The sequence below is a fragment of the Pseudochaenichthys georgianus genome, chromosome 7 (genome assembly GCF_902827115.2).
Source record: "Pseudochaenichthys georgianus chromosome 7, fPseGeo1.2, whole genome shotgun sequence".
In the NCBI taxonomy this organism is placed as follows: Eukaryota; Metazoa; Chordata; class Actinopteri; order Perciformes; family Channichthyidae; genus Pseudochaenichthys; species Pseudochaenichthys georgianus.
This window is the reverse complement of record NC_047509.1, coordinates 32,141,029-32,160,409: the sequence shown is the minus strand read 5'-3', so window position 1 is coordinate 32,160,409 and position 19,381 is coordinate 32,141,029. Positions and strand designations below refer to the sequence as shown.

At 40.6% G+C, this 19,381-nt stretch overlaps 1 protein-coding gene across 1 annotated transcript; it reads left to right on the top strand.

Moving 5' to 3' along the window:
* Positions 1 to 3,123: 3,123 nt before the first annotated feature.
* On the top strand, positions 3,124 to 18,745 carry ampd1 (adenosine monophosphate deaminase 1 (isoform M)). Its single transcript, XM_034088147.2, has 15 exons — positions 3,124 to 3,258; positions 6,349 to 6,514; positions 6,823 to 6,976; positions 7,970 to 8,135; positions 8,537 to 8,756; positions 9,532 to 9,661; positions 9,786 to 9,980; positions 10,543 to 10,674; positions 10,886 to 11,049; positions 11,738 to 11,864; positions 12,057 to 12,220; positions 12,927 to 13,047; positions 14,402 to 14,575; positions 17,066 to 17,176; positions 17,522 to 18,745. Exons 1-15 carry the CDS (start codon positions 3,237 to 3,239, stop codon positions 17,699 to 17,701), a joined length of 2,226 nt encoding a protein of 741 aa, XP_033944038.1. The 5' UTR covers positions 3,124 to 3,236; the 3' UTR covers positions 17,702 to 18,745.
* The last annotated feature ends 636 nt before the right edge of the window (positions 18,746 to 19,381 follow it).

The following is a 19,381-nucleotide window of genomic DNA, read 5'->3' as shown; positions in this document are numbered from 1 at the left end:
TTGCTGTGAAAGCATACAACTCTGTCCACGCAGAATTAAATCCTGTGTTCCTCCGGTACTTTTATTTTCTTTGATTTATCCATAGTTCGCTCATCGAGCCGGGGGTCAGGTTATTCGCCTCCAAGAAAAGGCGCTCGCGCGGGACCGTAGCAGGATGTGACGCATATTTTAGTTGACCTAATTAAAACCGTTTTGTTTTTTATTTACAGTATGTGTCACAGTATCACCTCAAAATACAAGATACGAAACATTTTCAACCATGCAACAAAATATAAATAGTCCTACAAATACCTTTATTTTATTTCCTTCTTATTTTTGTCTAAGCTCAAGGGAGCCAGAGCAGAGGGCTTAAAGGGCCGCATGCGGCCCGTGGGCCGCGGGTTGCCAACCCCTGACCTAGCTTATGTACATGTGACATTCTTTAAAAAAGTCATTGGACTTGTCTGTAAGGCCAAACACTATACTCAAACAACTCCTAGACTGGGAGCACCTGTTTGGTAATTTGGTAGTGTCTGACAGGTGATGATGCTAGGGGTAATATGAGACGGGGAACTTGGCCTCTTTGCTCCCTCTTGCCCATGTAAACCATATAGTCAGCTGCTTAATCTCTCAGATCCATGACGAGGAACAGTCAAATCTCTCTAGATCAGGGGTCACCAACCTTTTTTAGGATGAGAGCTACTTAAAAAAAAAAAAAAGAAGTCGTGAGCTACTTTTACTCCTCTTTTTTTGTTTTTTGCAGTGTATATATGTAGCACATTTTAACATTATTATATGCTTACCTTTAACATTTGTGTGCTGTTTGGGTCTGTCGGACCCGTTTTCAGTGTTTACTAAAAGAAAATGTATGCAATTTAATTCTTTTGAATTGTATTTTTTTTTACTGTCCAATTCATTGAAAGAACATTTCTTCTGTCTCTAAGTATTTTTTATGAGAACATACTTTACAAACTGCACAACAGCCAAGCCATGAGGAGATCAAATTCAGCCCTAGGGTTCAAGATAATGTTTCAAAACAGTTTTAGCTGGAATCTTAAATAAACATTCTAAAAGTATGCCTAAAACGCATCATCTTAAAAAGATCAGAATTTACTAAATGTCCTGTGAGAAAATATTGTGTGGCATTTTTACAACAACTTAAATGATCATCTGCCAATGTCTTACTTGATCTCTTTCACTAGTTGCATCCAAGGAACGTTGACATTTAGGATCACATTCCCTAAAAATAGATGGCTTGTTAAGTGTCTTCGTGCTGCACAGCGTTTTAGGATGGACTGAGAAGCAGAAGTTTGTTGAAGTGAATGGCAAAGTCTGTGCAAAGATGATGAGAAACACTTATTTCACACACAACCCAAAATTAAACAAGATGTACTTATCTACTTACCTCTTCTGGAATCTAATAAAGATAGTATTGGTTTTAAATTGAATTTGTGGAGATTTTCAAATATCTGTTTCTAAGACCTTTGCCCCTACCATAATGGAGGTCAATGGAATGGCAAGGCAAGGCAAGGCAATTTAAAGTGGACCTATTATGCTATATTGGACAAATATATTGTAGGGCCATACCGATACAAAACATGTCTGTGAAGTTTTTTTACCAAAAGGATCACCCATGCCTCATACTGCTCATACCCCTCTTTTGCAGCCCTGTTAGAGAAACACGGATTTTGGGACACATATTGATGTATAAAAGACATCACAAAGTGCATTTTGCATGATAGGTCCCCTTTAATGTAGAGCACATTTCAACACAAGGCAATTCAAAGTGCTTTATAAAAATGAAAGACATTAAGAGCAATGGAAACACCAGATGAAAACAACTGTATGGCTTACCAAATACCTGAAAACAAGACATACTTGTTGCTAAGTAGTGTAGATTATTATGCTTAAACGCTAAAACTAAGGTGGTTAACAAGGTAAACATTATTACAGTATTGAGCATGTTAGCATGCTTGTATTAGCATGTAAGTTCAAGGCACAAATTCAACAAAATTATAACAACACCTGGACATGTGAGGTGCAATGGTCTATTGTCCATTTCAAGGGTTTTCATGTTTTCAAATCAACCAATGGCAGCATCCAATGAGACTTCAGTCCACTTGTGTTCAAAATCCCTTTAAAAGATCAATGGATTAGCCATTCACAGAGTATTTTTTATCTTTTCTAGTTAATCGCTATGGTTCGCATCGCACCTTGAATTATGATTTCCAGTCCAACTCATCTCTTTCTTTTTCATCTGTGTGCCTATTCTTAGCCCTTGGTCGATGTCTTCTTCATTTTCTTTCTGGCCCGCATTTCCTCAACAGTTGATTTTTTGTTCTTTATTGAAACTCTGCCTTCATTAACTCGGCCATGATGAAGTCTGTTCCTGGTCCCTTCCAATTCTGTGGTCTTTTTATCGCCTTTGTAACACCTCCTTATGATGCGATCCTAATGACTGAAATCTATTCATTAATATCTTAATTTATCGTAAATTATTGGGTTTTCTGGTTCTTTTCTACAAAGCACATCCTTAAAGTGGCTTGACCATTGTGACTGCACATTTTTATATTTCTGGGTTTTCATTCTTATCTAAAACGTCTATTCTCTGCCTAGGTCCCTGGTCCCTCCGGAGATTCCTATGTTGCTTTTTGCATATCATTATGTGGAAATATTGTTACCGGTATGGCCAGCTTGTTCTTGATGCACATTTTGTACGGCCTTTGCCTGTTATCGTTCTGCTTTAACAGCGCGTGCCTGCCTGTCATCCTTATATAGGCTCTGTTTAGCATTCATGTCTTCAGTAACAATAAACATGTCGTGTGAGTTCCTTCCATATAGTTCATCTTGCAGTCCAAGGAAGAACTGGTTCTCTACTTATTTGTCTGCATCTAGGTGGTCCTCGCCATCTCTACCAGTATTGCTTCGTCATCTTTTCCTTGTCCTATCCAGTGTGTTTTACTGATATAATACAAGTCCCCCCTGCACACACACACTCTTTGTCTACACACTGTTGCTATCAGGGACTCCTGTGTGCACATAGACTACTTAAAATAGAGTTGGACACATATGTGTTCCCTCGTTATGTCTAGGCGTGTCTCTAGTGGGCATAGCGGGTTCTGGTTACTCTTGAGAGGCTTAAGGGGCTTAATATTGCACAGACCCGGCACAGGGCTTCTCTCTTCCCTACTACAGTGGCACAGTAGCTGACCACCCTTTACCAGTCCTAAGGGAGCGTTTCATAGAAGAGCGTCAACATGCCTAAAGTTTCAGTGCCAGGTGAGTATCGGCAGAATGACTCGGTTTGAACGTTTACACTCATCTATAGAAATAGCATTTGGATATCATTTTCAAGAGGTTTCTTTAAACGACTGCACAGATTAACTGAGACGGTATTCACTACAAATGTTCAATTCATTTGTATTATGCTCTTCCATTATTTGTTTTGGCCAACATATGACTAACAAAGAAAACTTTACCTTTCTGTCGAATGCTGCCCTCATGGCTGCTTGTTGGGATTCATGGAAATAATAGAAGGGACTGGCAGAACCTGCAAATATGCTTTGAATGCATATTACAAGGGTCACGCCTTTTACTGTGTGTAATATAAACAGCTGTCAAAGAAATAAATTCCCATCCGTTAGCCATTGTTACATTGTCAGTCTAATGTATGGCACTGACAGCTTTAATGGCAGGTTCATTGGGGTTAAAATGCATATAGTTCCAATATGAAGTCCATACAGACTAATATATAGCCATCGCAAGGTGTCATTGTCTTCTCATAATTGGAAATAACTCAGTGGAAATTACATTTAACTTTGTGATTTGTGTGATTCCAATTCCAATTAAGCATTTTAAAGCATTTTAAATTCATATTATAAAACTAGGGTTATTTATTTATCCAGTGAGGAATTGAGTATCAGCTGTCAAAATGTCAAGAGAGGATGTTTGATGGATGTGAAGCGTCAGCAGATTCTCAAAGGTCAATTCTTACTTAGGTGTTTTCCATTTTTCTTCTTATCCCCAGTTTAAAAACGCTTTATCATTACTACTAATAAAATGCTGTTCTAATGGTTGCTAATCCTAGACTTACCATATTGCTAGCTATGATGACACGTTATGCCTTTAACAGTTTTTCAAATGGTAAAAAATAGAAATGCAATAGTCCAGCCAGCTGCTGCCTCAAGAGCTTGGTTACACAACTAATAGGCACATCTTTTAGCAGGTATTGGTGGAGCGTGTTTTTCAGACTGTTTCCGCTTGTTGGTTATGTGGCGACAGGGATTCCACACCGGAGTTGTCGTGCAGTCCATGCAAGCAGCTTTAACGATCTGCCAAAGCAGAGCTGACAACAAATGTATTAATGATAAAACCCTGATCAGTCTTATATTAAAGGGCCAGATTGACTAAATACCATATTAACCACACAAATAGTTTTAATTTCATTTAATGTGATAATTATATATATATTTAATTGATAGTTATCCTTGTTAAACAATCTCAAGAAACACGTCTTGGATGATAACTGTTAAATACTTTCCAGTTACTATAGTATACAGTCCCAACACAGATCAACACAGATCTTTTAATGTAGTTTTATTTGTATTCACTTACTCCCTTTTAATTGCTGCTCGAGACATGACCACACTTATTTTGTTTCCCATTAACCTGGACCGCCCCACCCTGACTGGGAAGATGAGAAGCATTTAAAAAGCATGATTTACTGTATGGATAGATGTGAGACATCTACAAATATTCTTTCCCCGAAGCCTATTTGAATACAACCTAGTAATATGGATCTTGGTAAAATAACTGGATGTTTACACCATACCATGTGAAATGGAAATAATTGAACATACTGGGACTGGACACCATTTATTATATATTGTTCACATTCAATTTCAGTTCGATTTATATCAGATGCCTTACAAACAGAGCATCATCAACACTAACTGAACTGAATGTGAACTTTTATATTTATAAATGACTCTTCCACCAAGCACCAATGCTTATCAGTTAGCAAAGCAACGCACAAACAAGACTTAATTGATCGTCAGGCTTGTTTGAGCCTGTTGAGGAATGCCAGGGAGAAACAGGAAATGCATCTTCACATGCACAGAGAGGTTTCGTAAAGGTAGCGGTGCAGTCATAGAATCACATCACCTGAGTATCCTGCATATTTGATCCAAAACGTCACCATAAGGACTGAGACCACAAGATCATGCATGTACCGTGAAGATGCAATTACCATCTTGTCCAGCTGCTCTTATTTTAAACATTATGTAAAGTCATGTGTCCTCTCCATTATTCATCCTCAAACTGTATGTTACATTAATTCCACTTATCCATTCACCATTAAGTGTATGCATTGTACCGATATCTCATCTTAATTGCTCATGACCTTATCTTCTACAATCGCATGTATTTTTTTTACGAGTATTCTATATTGCAAATGTATTAATAATAAAGGAAAGATATCTAAATCTGTCTGTATCTAAAATGTAATAAATTAATAACTACAGCAGTAAAATTGTGTCATGCATTTACTGTCACACTGGTTTGTATCACCTTTCTAACCAATGCTTTTTCTAACACTCACTTTCCTATTTCTGGTGGTACTACTTTCTTGCTGGACGTAATCAGGTCAGAGTAAGTATCCAGGGTGAGAAGTGAAACCCTAAACTCTCTTCGGCAATATATGCCATGTGTCTTAGAGTAGAAAGCCTTGGCTCGTGGCTAGATAGTGCATGTAACAAGTATAGTTTGAACTAAAGAGTAGTAAAGCAAGAAATGCCACTCATGTCGTTTTTTTTTTTGCTTGTTGCGGAACTTCTTCATAGCTTGGTTCCTCTAGGACCATGGCCCTCTTTCTTTGTCATTCTTTCAACATGAATTCTGATCAAATAAATTCAGTACAGCCTGATGCAAATAACAATTACAATGATACAGTGAGAGATGATAAGAAAAATGGGTCTGTAATTAGTTTGAAGGTTTGAACCACGTCATATAATGTATAGTATTTCATATAGTGTGTGTCAGTGGTTTATCACTGTAGTGCTTGTAAGTGCATGGGACCAAACTGGAATTCGGGGATGCACACTTTAGTCGTTGAATCGATCTTTGGTCATGTATACAACGCATGTGCTGGAGTCTGTACACAGCAGGTTGGGTAATGTATGTGCATTTTTTCACGTCATCGATGTAGGATGTCATGTGCACCATTCATTCGTCAAGAAACTAAATCATTCTCCCGTCATATTCATGCAGCATAGATTAGAGGTCAAGAGCTTCTGCTTGTGGCTGCATGATTTGATTGAAGCAGAGTGAATTCCTGTTTCTAATCACACAAACATTTGCTGTGCCTGACAGAGACCGATGATAAGATGAGGGCCTTCGCGGAACAGGTCTTCGCGTCGGAGACCAAGGGTGAGGGTGTCCGCGATGAGCTCTCTATATTTGATGTGGATGAGGACTGTCCCATCATGCACATGGAGATGGCCCACCATCTGCACACTGAGGATGTTGCTGAGAAACGGTGAGATGGGAGATCATATGTTTTCAGTTTGTGCTTGTGTCTTAAGAAACTAATCAAACAATACAATTAAATAATGTACTTTGAGGGAAACTTTTCAGATATGAAACAGTCTTTCTGTGGTTGCAGTGTGGCTGGTATGTGCAACCATGTTTGCTTACCTTCCTTGTAACAGTGTGCTTAATAATTGACTGAGAAATTCTTCTGCTGGATGACGTAATGTGTTTCAAATTGCTTTAACAACAAAACCTTTCAGACATTTTGACATTGGATGAAGCCAACCACCAAACCTTTCTTCTACTTGTTCACAGCAAGAGGCACCAGCGCTGCCACACCATGTCCCTGCCAGGAGCCTCTGCCAAGGCAGGTGGAGCCACTGTAGTGTCAGTGGAGGTGGAGACACCCACCTACCTGGAAGTACCTGACTTCCAGAGAGTGGCCATCATCGGAGACTACGCCTCCGGGGTAGGCCTACGCTTAATTTTCCTTCAAAGCTTGAGTGGGGGATTTTCACATAAATTAATGCCTGTTAAGTTAAAGTACAAACAAGTTCCCTGTTACTGAACACTGAGTTTATTTTTTCCTTTTCAGCTGGAACTCTTAGGTTCAACCTTTAATACGTATTAGCAAACAAATAAGTTCCTATCCTGTACCTTTGCTTCAAACTTGAAAGATGCTAATATGCTAACACTATTTGTATTAGTCTACTGAACATTCATCAAGATAACACATTATTTAGATTATTTAAAGACTTACATTTGAGTGAACTTGACTTCTTTCTGGTGGGAAATACGCTTGTTTGGTTCTTTGCCAAAAGTTAAATGATGGATTCAACCTCTAGCAGCTAGCTAGCTTAGCCTAACATAACAACAGGAAACTGACCTCCATTAATAGCATGTCACCAAAGCTTCCTAAACTAGAATTGGGTCAAGTTAACCTGGAAACAGACCTTACATTTCACTGACTAAACGTATCTGTGGGTCAGTGGCCTTGAAGCCTCCCTCTCACTAACAGAGGCCCATGAATGGAGCTCATCTGAGAGCAGGCTTGGGTTTTAAGTTTCATGACTGTGGGTTTGACATTTACAGGCAGAGAAACTTCTTTGAGGAGCTTATTGTTGTTTCTGGTTTATCCTACTTAACAGCTCACATTTGTTAAGATATATTTCAAGAATACTGACCATAAAAAAATATATAACAGAAAGCACATGGTCGCTCATTGAATGCAGCATGTTGAATTAAACGGCAAAATAGCGACAGATAACTGTTAACTTTAAGAAAATGCATTCCCTAATATTCCTTTACCCCTTCAAGCAAACCGCCACAAATCATTCATTACATTTTGTAGTAAGGCTTTTGCACAAGGGTTGGGTCAGGTGGTTCATCTTGAAAGGAATGCCACAAATGTTGACAAAGCCACAACTTTCAAAATGTTACATCTTCTAAATCCACCCATCAGGTGACCATGGATGACTTTGAGCTGTCCTGTAAGGGTCTGTACCGTGCCTTGACCATCAGGGAGAAGTATATGAGGCTTGCCTTCCAGCGCTTCCCACGAACAACTTCCGAGTACCTGTGTGATATTGAGGGAGAGACCTTCAACCCTGAGGATCAGGTGCAGCCAGGTGAGGAGGAAAGCTCGATGGTGAACCTTGGGTTTAAATAAATGAATTATCGATGTGTTTTCTTTACCATTGGGTATCCCTTATGAATCATGTGTATGGTACATCCATCAAGTGATTGAGGAAGAGTTATTAAAAAGGATGGACTTGTCTGAAACTTGAAAATGAACCATAAAATCTACTTCGGTAAGTAGTTTGTTATTTATTTGTTTACCTGCATTGACCAGAATACATTTCATGCAAGCTTATTGTGCAGGAGAATAGACAATTATTGTTTAAATTCTATAATGGGCTTAAAAAACACTCAAAAGGCTCTGAACACTTTCTTGACCTGGTCTCTAATGCCTATGGACTTCATCAGTAGAACAACTTGGTAACATTCCACCTTTGCATCCATCCATCAGTCTTCACACCTCCTCCAAAGAACGGAGAAGACCCCTTTGATACCAAGACCCTGCCAAAGAATCTGGGATACGTTGCTCGTATGAAGGATGGTGTCATCTACGTGTACAACGACGCTGCTGCTGCCGATAAACATGAGCACAAAAACCTGCCCTGCCCCGACTACAACACCTTCATTGACGATATGAACTTCCTCATTGCTCTCATTGCACAGGGCCCAACGTGAGTCCTTTAAAACGGGTTGATTGCATTGTTTAAAATTATTAGAACTGACATTTCTCAATAATCTCTGTTGTTCCTCCCAGGTTTGTTTTTTTCTAGTTAATTTTTTGTACAACACAGATATTGTATGTCAAGTAGATGAGTCCCAGGGTTCACTTACTATTATATCATTTACCCCAAGTTGTGCGAAAAAACCCAATAATTCCCTGATGGAAGTTGTTAATTTAAGAGAATAAACTTGGATATTCTTTGAGAATAAATTCATATTTTGTTTTCTGTTGTTTTTCTGTGTAACCAATGTGCTGCAGGTCTGCAGGTCTCCCTTGAAAAAGAGATCGTTGATCTCAATGGGATTTTCACCTGGTTAAATAAAGGCTACAAACAATATATTTAAAAAATAAATATCACAAATTTACTAGAAAAACATTGAATATTCTCTAAGATTATGAAAACATAGATATGCAATATATAAAAAAAAACGTCAATAGGGTTATAGTCACAAATAAAATAAAAAACATGGTAAAAAAATCTCTTAAATGTACCACTTTAATCTAAAAAACATCTGTTACCATCAATTCAGTTTATAACGTCAATCTTTTTTTCGCAAAAAAATGTACTCCCTTCTCTGGCTGCTTATCACATATAACAAATGTAGCATAAGCCTCATACTTACAACCACTTATGAAACATGTCTGCAAATCTGCTATTTGACAACTGCATGTTTATAACCTCACAGTGAATCTAATGTGATAATGTGCTTCTCTTTGTTTTGCAGTAAGACTTACACTCACCGCCGTCTCAAGTTCATCCTGTCCAAGTTCAATGTGCACGAGATGCTGAATGAGATGGAGGAGATGAATGAGCTGAAGTCTAACCCCCACAGGGACTTCTACAACTGCAGGAAGGTAGCCATGAAAAGCATTTTTGCATGGGCACCGCATGCCTTTAGCTCCCTCTTGTGACCAAACATTGTTACTACAACACATACACCTCAGTGATCTTCCCTCTATCGTCTCTCTGTCCTTACAGGTGGACACCCACATCCACGCTGCCGCCTGCATGAACCAGAAGCACCTGCTGCGCTTCATCAAGAGGTCTTACCGCGTGGACGCTGACCGCATCGTGCACAAGCTGAACGGGAAAGAGGTCACCATGAAGGAGCTCTTCGAGTCCCTTCACCTGCATCCTTATGACCTCACTGTGGACTCCCTGGATGTGCACGCTGTACGTTACTCACATGAAACATTGGGGGGTTTAGATTTGAATGGACAGAATAATTAAAATTCATTACATATTAAATATCCAAAGGAAAGGAGAAACGGCCAGCCTCTGACTGTGTTAGAAAGCATCCTAGTATTTAAAACCTTTGAAGAATTACAGGTGTAAAGGCAGCTGAGAACAACGCCATGATAAAAATAATGAAAGTTTTTTTGTCACAATTTATTAAAACTATAGGATACTGGTAGGACATGCATGTTTATTTTCTTACACATTTGGATAGAAAACACAGCCATTGCAAAACTTGTATTCAAAACTACATCAGCACTCGAAAAGGTCAAATGCCCTATGTGACCAAAAATGTAACTTGTAACTGTCTAAAATGTAAACCCATGCTACACATTGTAATCGGGCTACAAGTTTTTCTGTAATCCTAGCGACAAACCAACAAACCGAACCAAAACATAACCCTTGGCGGATGTAAAAAATAAATCCCATTGTCCGATCGCCTCTTTTAACCCACTGTGATTTAAGTGTCTTTTCTTGTCTCTTTGTTGTTTCCCTGAAGGGAAGACAAACCTTCCAGCGTTTCGATAAGTTCAACGCCAAATACAATCCCGTGGGAGCCAGTGAGCTGCGTGACCTGTACATGAAGACAGAGAACCACATTGGTGGAGAGTACTTTGCCACCATCATCAAGGTCAGTTTTTAATGAGACAAGAAACAAACTAAATCTAGAAGAATAGTCTATGATGATTACAGATCCATATATGTCAAACCAAAATGACTTCCAGTTGGCACATGCGGTATGGTAGGCCAAAGAGAGATGTCTATTTTTCTGCCAAATGTATCATCTACTATGTGCCAAGCTTCATGTGATCTGGTCCTGATTTGACCTTTTTGCAAACTAGGAAGTAGCAGCTGACCTGGAGGAGGCCAAGTACCAGTATGCTGAGCCTCGTCTGTCCATCTACGGCTGCAACCCCAGCGAGTGGTACAACCTCTCTGGCTGGTTTGTCAAGAACAGAGTCTTCTCCCCACACCTCAAATGGATGATTCAAATTCCCAGGATCTAGTAAGTCTTCAATGTTGATTTCTTCTTTGCAGTTCGACACAACTGTGAGACAAATTATTAATCATATTGAGAAACATCTATTGTTACTCCCCTTAAAGGTCACCTATTATGCAAAATCCACTTTTTCATGTCTCTTCTACATCAACATGTGTCCCCTCTGTGTAAAGAGATTCTGAAAGATTCAGGAAAAAAATATTCCCTCACTTTTTGTCCTGATCCATTTCTATAGAAACCTGTCTGAAAAAGAGCTGATCATATTTTTCCCACTTTATCATGTCATAACGATTTTTTGGCTTGTGTAACCATTAGCCAATTAGTAAGCCCACCTCCCCCCCCACCTTATCACCTGAATCTCCTCCTAGAGCACCATTGTGTTCTTTATAACCCAATCTCTCTCAGAGGGGCGTGGGGAGGGGCTCCTTATTTTCATCTAAAGTAATAGACAAAGAATCAGCACTTTTGAAACAGGGCTGAAACAGAGGGGATTATGGGATGCTGCAATGATCTGTTTGGTATTTCGAGCCAAACACTTCAGAGACATGTTTGTATATATCCGAGACCTATAATATATTGATGAAAAACAGTATAATAGGGGACCTTTAAAGTTTGAAAAAAGGCTCAAAATGAGTGAAAGATGTATAGAATTGATATCTAAAATGAGTTTTGTTCCGTCCCTCTTCTATCTTAGCGACGTCTTTAGAGGCAGGAACTTTGTGCCCCACTTTGGCAAGATGTTGGAGAACATTTTCCTTCCAGTGTTCCAGGCCACCATCGAGCCACACTCCAACCCCGATCTCAGCATCTTCCTCCGGCATGTGAGTCATTAACAGTCGTGAAAAATAGATGCAAAATAAACCAAATTGTTTCTTGGTTATAGGATAGATTTCCCCACCATGAATTTGGGACTGTTTGAAAATGACTGGGGTGAAAGGGAGTACCCCAGAATAAGCTCCAGAGTGAAGCGCCCTATTCCCTGTATAAATCACCGTTTGCCTCCTGGTGTGTAGGTGACAGGTTTCGACAGCGTGGACGATGAGTCCAAGCACAGTGGTCACATGTTCTGCTCCAAGAGCCCCAAACCAGAGGAGTGGGACATCGCCAAGAACCCCTCCTACACCTACTACATCTACTACATGTATGCCAACATCACAGTGCTTAACCAGCTCCGCAGGTCAGTAACTTTGTCTTTTTTATTAAAGTGCAGGACCACGATCTTTCTTGATGTGTTTCCCCTCATTTATTCATATGTTATCTCTGTAAATATGGAAGCCCTGAGAGGCATGTGAGAAAAAAGTGTTTTCTGGCCATCCGCTTTCTAATTTGGATTGAAGTTATTTTCTTGTGCTTTATGAATTGTGTTTTAATAGGTGAACGATTTGCCAGCATAATCTTTTTAAGTTCCTTGATTTAAAAAAAAAAAAAAGTGTTACCTGGATCATTTTTGTAAATGTTTTTTTTCCATCTGTAAAAAATGGTTTTGTTTGCTAGAAAGATGACAGTAATGTTACATAACATGTTAACACATTATATATGTACTTGCTCTATTCAGATTTTGTGGAAAAATTAACCTTTGACTGGACTAACACATGAATATTTTTTTATCCTATTTTGAACATGGAGTAGTGGTGCATTACAGCCCCATGTGGCTTAAGTGAGTACTGTAAGTCAGAAAACGACAAACAAAATGATCATGACCAAAAGGAATTTCATTAGCCAAAACCTTTTCCAGAGCTGTTTCACAAATGAAAACAAAATGTCAAGAACTGAGAAAGTTCCTGTGTCATACACACAGGAGAAATTAGTCTTCCTTCACATATCTACCTTCTGTGAACATGTTCAGTTTGTTGTAAAACATTTGTTTATCATCTGGTTTCCAGAGAGAGGGGGATGAACACTTTCACGTTCAGGCCTCACTGCGGTGAAGCCGGAGCCATCACCCATCTGCTGGCTGCCTTCATGACTGCTGACAACATCTCTCACGGCCTCAACCTCAAGAAGGTCAGTTCTCCAGTCACTTACTATGAAGTCAATTCAGCTTCATTTAGCGGAGACTGCATTTAGTATACCATTCATACTTTAAACAAAGAAAACATAGTTAGTGAATTATTTATTCTCGTATGGGTTTTCTTATTTGGATAAAAGTTTGAATGGAAGACAAGTTTGGAATGAAAACCTGTTAACCAGGGAGAGGAGCACCTTTATGGAAATAAAGGTGTGTTTCCAAAATGTTATGGCTACCAATATTCTTTTTATCTTTAAGGCACAATGCAGAGGTGCCGGCATTACATTTGGAAATATAATCAGGCACTAGAAGCACCCTATTATTTTACGTTGTAATGCTCTATACCTACCTCAATGACAACTTGTATTGTTCTAACAACCTTACACACATCTTCTGTATTCTCCTCAATTACATATTATAACAGACCTACTCTGGCCCGGTTCCAGAACAAAATGACTCGGGGTGCATCTGAGATTAGAGAGGGTGCAGTGGTAAAGTGCTATTTTTACAAGTGGGGAGTGGACCTAACACCCTCTAGGGGGGTCCTCACCTCCTCTAAGGGGGTCCGGGGGCATGCTCCCCCGGGAAGTTTTTTTTTTAAATATTGAAGTTAAAAGCATCAATCTGGTACACTTTGAGAGCAACATTAAGAGATTTATGGATCTAAGTGCTCTTTGCATGATTCATGCCTTCCCAGTCCCTTATCACGTACAAGAGCATGGCGCCAGTTGTTGTATCCAGTTGTGGTGAAGGCATCTGACTTACTTGAACCGAAATGTCTACATGCATAGCAGAAGATGGCATCTTTTTTACATGAATATTCCAGCCAATCTCTGTTTTGAAACCATGAGCTGCAAAATGAGCGCCTCACCCCACTGTACAGGCGAGTTGGGTACTTTTTTAAATATACCTGGGCAGGCTCTGTTTTGCCGAGGTCCTCTGGCACTTGCGGGCCGCCGAGGGGTGGCGGCGTTTGGGGCAACGAAGACGGCTGTGGCTGCTCCGCCTCCGTGGGCGAGGCGGGCAAAGCCGGCGAGTCGGGCGGGAGGACTGACCACGACAGTGGTCGCGGGTAACGTAATGTCCCCATGATCTGAACTGTTATTACCTGCAGTAGATGCAGTGTTACTGCTGGCGATAAGGGCTGGTTGTTTTAGCCATTTTCTGATGTCCATCACTGACTGCTGTGCCCTTTTAACTGCATTCACTTGTATCAAAGATGCTATAGAAACAAAGTTTGATTCATTGAGTGAAAATCACAAATATACCAGACCATGACAAATAATATCCCAAATTGACTGAGCTATATCTTGTAAACTGATCATATATCTATCGCTCTTCCCTACCCAGAGTCCTGTGCTGCAGTACCTGTACTACCTGACCCAGATCCCCATCGCCATGTCCCCTCTCAGCAACAACAGCCTGTTCCTGGAATACGCCAAGAACCCGCTGCTGGAATTCCACCAGAAGGGCCTGATGGTTTCTCTGTCCACAGACGACCCCATGCAGTTCCACTACACCAAGGTCTGAGCCCATGGAGGGAGGGGACAATGGTGCATGCTGTGCTGAATATAATAAGTATTGTATTGCATCTATAAATGATTACATTTTGTGGTACTTACATTGTACATGCAAAGTAATGTTCAGCACACTCAACTGGAAATAGAGTTGGATCTGCATTGAATGAACATGCAGTATAAGCATACAGTATAACAGGTTTATGCAGAAAATCCGCTGTAAAATACTGTCTTCCACACTTATGCCACTTTCACACCAGCGCCTTTTCAGCTCCGGCTCGGAGCTAGAACCTGAAAAGCGCCAGGTTTTCCTGTTCACACCGCAGCGGCGCCGGCTCTTAGCTCCAGAATCCGCTTCATTTCCAGCTCCAAAAAATTGTCGGTCCAGAGGCAAGAGCTTTGGAGCTAAGAGGCGACGTCGCTTACGTCTCTCTTACGTCGAGGCGTGCAGGAAACTAAACCCACCTCCCCTGAACACTGTTATGCCTGCCTACAAGCAGTAGTGCCTATAAACACACTTTATAAAGTCAGGCAACACTAACCAGGCTTCGTGTGATTCTGTTTATTTGTACCTTACTTTGACCATCCGTTCACTGTTATCGATCATTGTGGAGAGAGGCAGACGTGTTGTTTTGTATTATTGCAGCTATCGGATGCAAGTAGTCAGTTTAGCTTCGGTTGCTATGCTAACATCACCCGTTTGATACCAGAGAAACTTTCATAACAGCGTTGTGATACCAAACAGTGTCAATTCAGACTGACACACATTCACTTAGGCTAAGGGGAACTGGGGATATGCATCAGCTGCTTGTGTGAGTCGGACAGTGAATACTTTAGAGCGGCCGCTGCAGTGTGAGCTAACCGGGAGCTAACGGGAGAAGAAACTCCCGTGGAAGAGCAGCCAATACTGCAGCGGTCGGTAAATGCTGCAGAAACACATGAATAAACAATGAACCACGGCACTCTGGAGCAAAGTATAAGGTTGGAGAAGTCGTTATTCAATTCATTCTGGCTTCGTGTGATTAAAAGCAACACGATCATCGACCCGACGCAGTTGTTGTTGTTGTTGTGAGCGCCGTAATGGCTGCCGTTGGGGAGCAAATCAGAGATGTAAACGGTGACGTCATGACGCAGCAGGGGCAGCTCTGGGGCGCCAGTGGGCGGTGTGAACAGAGCGGGAGCTGAAAAGGGAAACCGGAGCTGAACCAGAAAAGCGCCCGCTCGGAGCTAGAAACTGAAAAGCGCTGGTGTGAAAGCCGCATGAATGACAAACCCCAATCGGGTGGTAGCTTTGTCTACAGCAGTGGTTCTCAAACTTTTTTCAATAATGTACCCCCTTTGAAAAAAAAATTCAGCCAAGTACCCCCTGATCAGCGCAAAAACTATTTGTTAGGGACAACAAGCCTATATAAAGAGGTACAGCGCTGCACCATCAGTGTCTGATTTATTAAAACAACAACCTTGTAACTGAGAAACACTGAAATGCTACATTTCAAATGTTTACAATCCATCACTAAATTCATGGCAAACCAATTTTAACATCATGCAATAACACTAAGACGACATTAGTTGCATTGAACTGATCTTTTTAATAAGTTGTACTTCCAATTTAGTGAGACACATGGGCTTGTGCTTCACTGAGGATCTTTGTCATTCTGACAGGGAGGCAAACTGCAGTTATTACACTTCGCGTTTTGAAATATGTGAAACTCTGTTCATATAAAACCCACACTGCTCAAACTTTGTTGCTTTTCCTAACATTTGTATATTTATTTATTTTGGTGCGGGGAATGAAGAGAAAAATATGAGCATTTTATGAGCATGGGATTTTAACTCCTCATAAAAACATTAGGCTATGCATAATTTTTTAACTTTGCGGCCACACGCCGTTGTCAAGCAACGCTTATTGTTTAGGTTCTTTGACACGCAGGCAGTCATATAATTAACTAGAACTAGCTAGATCTGATAGATTTGGACATAGACGCGAGTGAAGTCCAACCGGACGCGAGAGAGAGATCAGAGAACAGATCAGATGCTGCTGACGGAGAACACGCAGCTCTGCATGATCACAGCTCCGCCCGCTGTAACGGACCGTTGAGTGGAGCAAAATACACTAAGAGTTAGACCTAACACACTTAGCTAGTTATAAATATATTTATTCTTTACTGTCGGGTCACTCATTACAGGTTCAGCGAGCCGTACGAGACTGTCAGGAGAGGGAGAGGAAAAGAGAGCACCCCGTTTACTTTTCCCATTTTATTATCCAGAATTACTGTAAACTTTTGAATAAAGTAGTTAATCTACTTTTAGTAGTTTGTGTAAATGCATTAATTATGTAATCTCACGTACCCCCTGCAGTACTCCAACGTACCCCTAGGGGTCCGCGGACCCCCATTTGAGAACCACTGGTCTACAGGATGTCTTTTACGCCTCAGGAGCTTGAAGTTAGAGTGATGATCCAAATATCAGAGTGTAAGTCTGTTCTTTATGTCCACAGGAACCCCTGATGGAAGAGTACGCCATTGCAGCCCAGGTCTTCAAGCTCAGTACCTGCGACATGTGTGAGATCTCCAGGAACAGCGTCATCCAGAGCGCGTTGTCTGATGAGGTAACACAGCTGACAGAGAGCTTTAATGGAATACTTTAGCCTTACAAATTATGATTTGTATATAAATCAGAATAAGAATCGGGTTAATTACCAAGTAGGTTTATACATACGAGGAATTTGGAAGGGGGGGAATGTGTGGGAGAGAAACTCTGGAGAGAACTTTGGGATTTAAGCCTTTGCAGAACATTTACATGCAAACAAAACCATATGACACACTACAGGAAAGGGAAACCCCCCAAAAGTATAAGAGGACCTCTTTCAATATAATAGATTACACATCCACTCCACATTTAAGGGATTTTATTCTCACAACAAAATGTGCTTGTGGTTCTTTCCTTGTTCCAGGAGAAGAAACAATTCCTGGGTGACGATTACCTGAAGGAGGGTCCGGAGGGCAACGACATCCGTAAAACCAACGTGGCCCAGATCCGTATGGCCTTTCGCTATGAGACCCTGTGCTACGAGCTCCACCGCATCCAGGAGGGCATGAAGTCTGAGGAAACACACTCAAACTCATCTCTTTGATCTGATGTAGAAAAGTATCTTCATTTGTCTTTCACACTAACTCTTAAGAAACTGAATCTTAAAGGTGACATGTCATGCTTTTCCGGTTATTACCCGTCCCCTTGTGTGTTATGAAGGTTTTTATGCATGTAAACGGTCTGCAGAGTCAAAACCCTCAAAGCACACCATGTAGGGAGTACAACTCTAACACAGAAAATACCTCCCCAAAACGCCTCGTTGGAGATACGTCACTGTCTATTTGATTCTTCCGAGGACATCATGATGTCATGTCGTCCCCGGAACGAAATGGACCAATCCGTGGAGCCGTTACGTTACGTCCGCGGAGCCGTTACGTTAAGCCCCCGCTGATTGGTCCAAATTGACCAATCCACGGACTTCCTCACACACTCAGTGCATGCAGCTCTGCTGATCTCTCCTCCCTGGCTGCAGGCTGATAACAGACAGTTGGGATCGCGGCGAAATTCTCTCTGCAGTGCAGACCCATTCTCACAGCGTTTATCAACCCTTTTCTTACTCAATATCAAGCCACACTTATTGTTTTTACTCTGGCTGTGACTTTGTGTGTGCTTAGGGTGAATTTGGCTGTGTTTCGCTGTGTATTGCTAAACAAGGAAATCACACCTCCACGGAGCATAGCGCGATTCACAACGTCTCGACTGGTCCCGACCAATCGGAGCACACTGGGCTCACAGGGAGGGGGGGCAAGAGCTGCAACGAGCCGTTTAGTGGAGAGAGTGAATACTGCTGAATACACATACTTGTGTATGCGAAACCAATGTGAGTTTGGAAAATTGCACAGTATAAATCTATTCTAGTAGACCTCAACAATGGAATTATGATCAGTGGAAATGGCCATGACATGTGACCTTTTAAGAAACTTGAGCCTCTAACTCACTAATGTTCTCTCCTTTGGAGGAGGAAACTTTTTGTCTTCACTTTATATAATCTGTACACCTTCTTCAATTGATCTGTACATAGTATGAGTATTCCATGTGGAGAAACATCATGAATGAGAATGAAAGGAAATAAAATGTCAAATGAGAAGAGTCTTTTGTGGTTGCTTCCATATTTCATAAATGAATCAGGATTACATTGCAACAATATTTACTTGATAGCAGGATCTAGTCTTGTGTTGATTTTCTGATTTAGCTTTCCTTATAAGCTCTAAATGAGTCTCCTTTAAGAGTTTAGCTGCATATACATTTAGCTGTATCAGCAGAATGAAAGGGGAACATGTACATGAGTAATGAACGTATTGGTCTGAGTTGTTGCACAGTGCATCACTTTTTCTGTTAGTTATAGACTGAGCTTTCATGGTGTCTGTCATTCCAATGAAGACACACCCCTAATTGTATTTAACATCGAAACTGGAACAACTGGAACAACAAAGGTTAACATTTGCTAGATTTTGTTCCCAATATATCCTGATTGATTTAAGTCTTGGATTTCTTTGAAAGGTTTAAAGGACTAAAGTAAGGACTTAAACTACTGTAGGCTCCTAGTTTTCAGATCTAAATCATATGCTGAGTATATGATTTAGATTTGACTAATATGATGAGTCTCCACTACTATCAAAATATTAAAGTGCGTTTCAAAATTCTACTTAAAAATGATTATCTGCTGAAAAACTGGCATTGATTAAACACATTACTTATACAATTATATTAACAGCAGTTTCAG